The 6,803-nt window shown below is 44.8% G+C and overlaps 1 protein-coding gene across 1 annotated transcript in view; it reads left to right on the top strand.

Moving 5' to 3' along the window:
- The window catches only part of CHRNB3 (cholinergic receptor nicotinic beta 3 subunit), a 30,291-nt gene extending 24,206 nt beyond the window's left edge, over positions 1–6,085 (top strand). Inside the window, exons 5-6 of the mRNA XM_019517135.1 lie at positions 3,454–4,336; positions 4,815–6,085. Of these exons, the coding sequence (XP_019372680.1) occupies positions 3,454–4,336; positions 4,815–4,949 (1,018 nt within the window). The 3' untranslated portion in view covers positions 4,950–6,085. The remainder of the gene's footprint in view (positions 1–3,453; positions 4,337–4,814) is intronic.
- The last annotated feature ends 718 nt before the right edge of the window (positions 6,086–6,803 follow it).

Raw genomic sequence — 6,803 nt, forward strand, 5'->3', positions numbered from 1 at the left:
GACTCATGGTACTCCACTGCCCCTAGCCACTCCCCTGTCTTGACTTTCCTCCCAACCCTGGCTTCTTTTCCTAGTTTTGTCTAGCTTGGACCATCTTTTCCATCCTATGCTTCCTACTTATCCATCCCAAGCCCAGTCTCCTTGTCCAGTTGGAATCTATATCTCCTCTGCGCTCACTTGAAGAGTCTCCATTTCTTCCCTCCTTGGCTGAGCCACAGCTCTCCCCTCCGCCCCACATCCCAGGTGCCTCATCCTAGGATCTTTTCCTAGAAAGCCCCACTCTTCCTCACAAGACCATCCAGTCTTGGCCTTGATTTCCTTGCTTAGCTTAGAATCATAGAATCATAGAAAATTAGGGTTTGAAGGGACCTCAGGACAGCATCAAGTCTAAATCCCTACTCAAAGCAAGAGCATCCCCAATTATTTCATCCTAGCCAAGGCTTTGTCTACTTGGGGTGTAAAACCCTCTGAGGATGGAGATTCCACAACCTCTCTGGGTAGCCTGTTCCAGTGCTTTACTGCCCTTCTAGTGAGAAAGTTTTTCCTAATATCCAGCCTAAACTTCCCATGTTGCAACTTAGTACCATTGCTCCTTGTCCTATTATCTGCCACCACTGAGAACAGTCTAGTGCCATCCTCTTTGAAACTACCCTTTGAAACCACCCTTCAGGTAATTGAAGGCTGCTATCAAATCCCTCCTCAGTCTTCTCTTCTCCAGACTAAGTAAGCCCAGTTCCCTCAGCCTGTCCTCAGAAGTCATGCACCCCAGTCCCCTAACCATTTTCATTGCCCTCTGCTGGACTCTTTCCAATTTGTCCACATCCTTTCTGTAGTCGGGGCCCAAAACCGGACACAGTACTCTAAACATGGCCTCACCAGTGCAGAATAGAGGTGAAGAATCAATTCCCTCAGTTTGCTGGCAATACTTCTATTACGGCAGCCCAATATGCCGTTAGCCTTCTTTACAAGAAGGGCACACTGTTGGCTTGAATTCAGCTTATTGTCCACTAACCCCCAGGCCCCTTTCTGCAGAGCTGCTGCTTAGCCAGTCAATCTCCACTCTGTACCAGTGCATGGGACTGTTCTGTGCAATGTGCAGGACTTCGCATGTTTCCTTATTGAACTCCATGAGATTTCTTTTGGTCCAATCCTCGAATTTGTCTAGGTCTCTCTGAATCCTAGCCCTACCCTCCAGTATATCTACTACACCTCACAGCTTGGTGTTACCTGCAAACTTGCTAAGGATGCACTCCATCCCATGTTCCAGATCATTGATAAAGATATTGAACAAAACTGGCCCCAGAACTGACCCCTGGGGCACTCCCACTGAACACTGGCTGCCAACTAGACATCAAACCATTGATTAGTACCTTTGATCAACAATGCAGGCAGTTTTCTATCCAGCTTACAGTGCATTCATCCAACCTGTACTCCCTTAGCTTGCTTGTTAGAATGTTGTTGGAAACCATATCAAAAGCCTCACTAAAGTCAAGGTATATCACATCCACTTCTCTCCTTACATCCACAGAGCCAGTTATCTTATCATAGAGGGCAATCAGGTTGGTCAGCCATGACTTGCCCTTGGTGAATCCATGCTGCCTGTCCCTAACCACCTTCTCCAAGTGCTTGGAAATAGAAACGAAGCCTGTTTCTTTCTCCCACCAGTCCCTATCCCTCTGCTCACACTACCATCACCCACTCTGCATTTCCAACTCTTGTTATCAGTACCATTAAGGCAGGTTGCTTTCACCATTATGCTTCCAGTTGGGGGAACATGGGGAACACAGGAGAGAGGCTGTTGCCTTCCTTTGTAAAGTGCGTTGAGATCTACTGATGACAAGAGCAAGGCAGGAAGATGACAAATCCCCAGCAGCAAACAGGAGCAGTTACATGGAAAATCTCACTTGGCTCCTGTAGCTTGGGGACAGAGCATGCCAACTTCACAGAGACTCTTTGGCAAAAGTGCCTGTCCAATGTGAACATGTCTCCTGTGATCATGTGCAACATGAACATTTTCAAAAGCTTCTCTCTCAACCGATTCTGGCTTGTTTGAAAAGGTGACCTACTGCGCCGCCCAATTTCATGTCCTTGCTACAAACGAAAGAAGTGCTACAGCATCTCAACCAAACACTTGTAAAAGTTATTTAAGCACAGAAAAAACAACATATATTTCCTTGAATCTCTTTCTTGAACGCAGTCCAGCAAAAAGCAACCAAAAATGATTAGCGATCTTAGCAACAGGATATGACCTTTTAGGAAAGATTGGAAAAACTGTGATTGTTTAGCATGTGGCAGAGAAGATCGAAAGGGGATTTGATAAAAGTCCCTGAGAACAGGATCTTGTAATGGGAAACATCATGTAACCTTACTAACAGGTTCTGCTACCATTTCTGAGATGTTATAAACACCCCAACCAGGCTCAGAGTACTGCTGTACTAGGTGCCCTATGAATACATGGTAAAAAGACAGTCCTTGCTGCAAAGAGCTTGCCATTGAAACAGATGAGGCAGACCAAGCCAAGAAGACAACACAATTCCCGAGGGGTGAGGGAAGTCACAGACTCCCAATTGCCTACTCTACCCAGTAGATGACACTACTTCTCAGCTTCAAGCACTGGAGTAGGTCCTATAACTAGGGATCAACTAAAATCATGATTTCATGATTTTCATGGAAACCACAATTTTAGGCAGGCCCCACAAAAAAGCATCGGCTCCCTGAAAATAAAAAATAAAAACTTACTGAAAAGAAAATGCTGGTTCCTTCTAGGGAGTCAGCAGTCCTTGTGGCTGCTATGGCCCAGCTGTACAGCCTGTTGGGGGGAAGGGGAGGGAAGGGAGAAGGGGGGCTTCCAGCACAGCAAGATGACTGCCGCCCCTGCCCCTCACTGCAAGGAATGTCCATCATGTGGCCCTGTGCCTTGCCACCAATTGTGAGGAGGGGTGGGGCTTCATGATGGACAGTCCTCACTGCCAATTAGTAATGAGGGGCAGGGCCACCAGGGCCTCTCGGTGAATCAGAGGCATGGGGGCCCCCCCACTACGCTCTGCCCATGACAATGACTGCCAGCTCTGTGGTCTGTCTGGGAAACTGGCTGGCAGCCGCCTCAATTTTGGTAGACCCTACCTATAAGCATTGGACTGTTGTGCACACTTATGAATCACAGGACAGGGGAGCTAAGCAGCCTGGAAGCTGGGGTATACAAAACAAGGGAAAGATGGATGCTGGATAAATCTAATCACCCCATAAGTCCAATCATCTGGGGTATTCTGAATTGAGTGATAAAGTTGCTGGAATCTTTTGTACCCCCTTGTCTGATAATATCACTGCTGTTAAACCTTAAAGCTTTCAAATCTTCCAAAATAAAGGAGGAGAAAGCAGAATGACATTTGGAAAACTCAAGTAGTGCAGTCAAGCCTAATGAAATTCTGAAATAGTTTATTTCCCTTTCCTCAGTGCTGATGGACGGTTTGAAGGCTCCCTGATGACCAAAGTCATTGTGAAATTCAATGGGGTAGTTACCTGGACTCCACCAGCCAGTTACAAGAGTTCCTGCACTATGGACGTTACATTTTTCCCATTTGATAGACAGAATTGCTCCATGAAATTTGGATCTTGGACATATGATGGCAGCATGGTGGACTTGATCCTTATAGATGAAAATGTAGACAGAAAAGACTTCTTTGATAATGGAGAGTGGGAAATCCTAAATGCCAAAGGCATGAAAGGCAACAGGAAGGACGGGTTATATTCTTACCCATTCATCGCTTATTCCTTTGTTTTAAGACGCCTCCCCCTGTTTTATACTCTTTTCCTAATCGTCCCATGCCTTGGATTATCTTTTCTAACTGTGCTAGTGTTTTATTTACCTTCTGATGAAGGAGAAAAACTTTCATTGTCTACATCGGTTTTAGTCTCGCTTACTGTTTTTCTTTTAGTGATTGAAGAAATAATCCCGTCTTCTTCCAAAGTTATCCCTCTGATTGGTGAATATCTATTATTCATTATGATTTTTGTAACCCTTTCCATTATTGTGACGGTTTTTGTTATTAATGTGCACCACCGGTCCTCAGCAACGTACCATCCAATGGCTCCCTGGGTTAAGAGACTCTTTCTTCAGAAACTGCCTAGGCTGTTGTGCATGAAGGGACATGTAGACCGCTATTCCCTCTCTGATGCTACAGAAACTGCCCCAGTGCTAAAAACAAAGTTCTCAGGAAAACACAAGCACAAACAAATAAAGGATGGAGAAAAAATTGTGATTGCTTTTTTGGAAAAGGCTACTGATTCCATCAAGTATATCTCTCGACATGTTAAGAAGGAGCATTTCATCAGACAGGTATGTGAACATGTAAAGGGCGTGTGATTGTTCTAGCAGAAGAACATGAATACTTGTTTCCATCTGTACTATATTTAGTACATGCCTTTCTCTAACACATACAGGTAGGTTTTGTAGTAACTTAAAGGCTTCCCCCTTGTCTTACACTAGTGCGTGATAGATTCAAATAAAGTATATTTTCCTCTCCAAACTTCCTTCCATGCTTTACACTCCTACCCACCTGTCTGTTTTACATTTTTTTAAAAAAGTAAGTACCAGTTATGGTGCTCAAAATCTGAACTGATACAAAGATAACATTTTATGATGCTTACAGACAAATTATGAAAAAGGAATGAGGGATTTTATTGGCACCATGCTAACAAAGGAGTGCTGTTTGTCACAATTACTTTAGTAACAAATAATTAATTTTAATTAATCAATAAATACTAGAAATAAAAGGCATTAACTTATTTTTCTTCTGCTACTTCTTTTTTTCCAGGTAGTCCAAGACTGGAAATTTGTAGCTCAAGTCCTTGATCGGATCTTCCTGTGGCTATTTTTGGTGGTATCAGTGACAGGTTCTGTTCTAATCTTTACCCCTGCTTTGCAGATGTGGTTGAACAGCAGTTTGTAGAAAAAAAAAAATCAAGGATTGCTGTAGGCCATGTTTTAAACACAGTTTCCCTTCAGACCTCCATTCAGAAGTGCAGAGCAAACGAAGGAGGTAGTGAGAATACTTCACCTCCTGGTCTCAGTAAATGATGTTAAGGCTGATTATGTCAATGGAACTTGTCATTCAAACAGGGCTTCACATCCTTAAGTTGCTGTAGAGTTTGAGGGCTCTATTGTGTTAACCTGAGGATGGTGGGGATTTACTCACCCATTGAAATCCATGAGACTACACGGTGTGCAAAGCTTCACCAATCAGTTCACAATTAATTAATCCCATTAAGCCTGATTATATCAAAATATGATTATCTGAGTTTTTAAATAAGACTCTTTCTTTTGGATGCAAATATTCTATTAAAATGTGGAATCCTCATGTATTTAATGTGTTACATTCAAAGAGAAGTTAAATAGTATATTAATATTATATAGGTGCAGATACACTGAGCTATCCAGTATACTTTATCTTTAAGTGTAATAAGCATACGCATTTTCTAACCTATCTATGTTGTGTAAGTAGCAGTTGCATAGCATGTGTTTGTGCATAACAGAAATATAAACACAAGTGAGGCTTTTAAAAGTGCTTAGTTTTGGCTTCACTCAATTTTTACTGAAGTCAACACAATGTGCATCTTAGCTGGTCTGTAGGAATAAAAACTTTCTCTACTTTCAGAGGGGAGATGGGGCACATTTCAACTGCAGCCAGGCTATCTGCACATACTGCTCTCTGTTTCCCCCATTGGTAAATCAGGAAAAACAGTAGGCTTGCCTGGCTAGCTGGAATAATTTGTATATATGTTAAATGCTCCAACAGGTGCCCAAAGTTATACTACCTTAAGTTTTCACTACACTGTCTTTACAAATTATGATACATCTTCTGTGTAATTGCAGGTACATGGAAAGGGACAAATGGGAAAAAATGCGGTGGCCATCTGAAGGGAAAGTGAGTCCATCCTAGCCTGTCATAGATCGAGATTGGGTAGCTATACCCAAGATGAACGGAAATAAATTCTGGGACCTTTTTTTTCTAGGCTTCTAGTGCAACAACAACTCTAGTCAAACATCCTAATCAACATGGAATAGTTGTTAGGAACTAGTACAGGGGTGGGCAAAATAAAGCCTGCAGGTTGGATCTGGCCCACCGGGCCATTCTATCCAGCCAGCAGGGCCCCTAAAAAGAATTAGAAAATAAATATTTATCTGCTCCTGGCTGCCTGTCAAAGATGACAGGAGCCAGGGTCAGTATGACCCAGAGGGAGCCATCAGCAGGACCCAGCAGCAAGGCCTGCCTACCCCTGCCCCCCAACCAGAAGCCCCTACATAGCAGAGGCTTCTGGTCTGGGACCGTGGGGCTGTTTCTGCCTCCCTGCATGGGGGAGGTCCTCTAGCAGCTGATCGCCCAGAACAGGGCAGTAGGAGCACAGGGGGTGGGTGGGCAGGGGTCTATGGAGCTGGGCTGGACTGCACCAGCAGGGAGAGAGGGGAGCTGGCCCCTGCCAGCCAGGACCCCGCACTCCTGCTGCCCCACTCTGGGCCCCGCTGGCACTGGTCCTGGGACACCAGAGTGGGCCACTCCCACCTAGCTGTCACTGTGCTCCCATGCTTCCACTCACTCCCACTCCCCCCCTTTTGCCACTGCTTTCAGGACTTCCCTGCCCACCCGCTGGCTGCTTCTGCACCATGTGGTTCCTGGCTGCATGTCCAGACCATGGGAGCCCGGGGCCTGTGCAGGTACCCTGGGTCCAGGAGTGGGAGGGGTGGGTGTGTGTGCAGGGAGGGAAGGACAGAGTGTGTGTGTGTGTGTGTGTGTGTGTGTGTGTGT

Source organism: Gavialis gangeticus, unplaced genomic scaffold (assembly GCF_001723915.1).
Source record: "Gavialis gangeticus isolate Ggan-Ray unplaced genomic scaffold, GavGan_comp1, whole genome shotgun sequence".
In the NCBI taxonomy this organism is placed as follows: domain Eukaryota; kingdom Metazoa; phylum Chordata; order Crocodylia; family Gavialidae; genus Gavialis; species Gavialis gangeticus.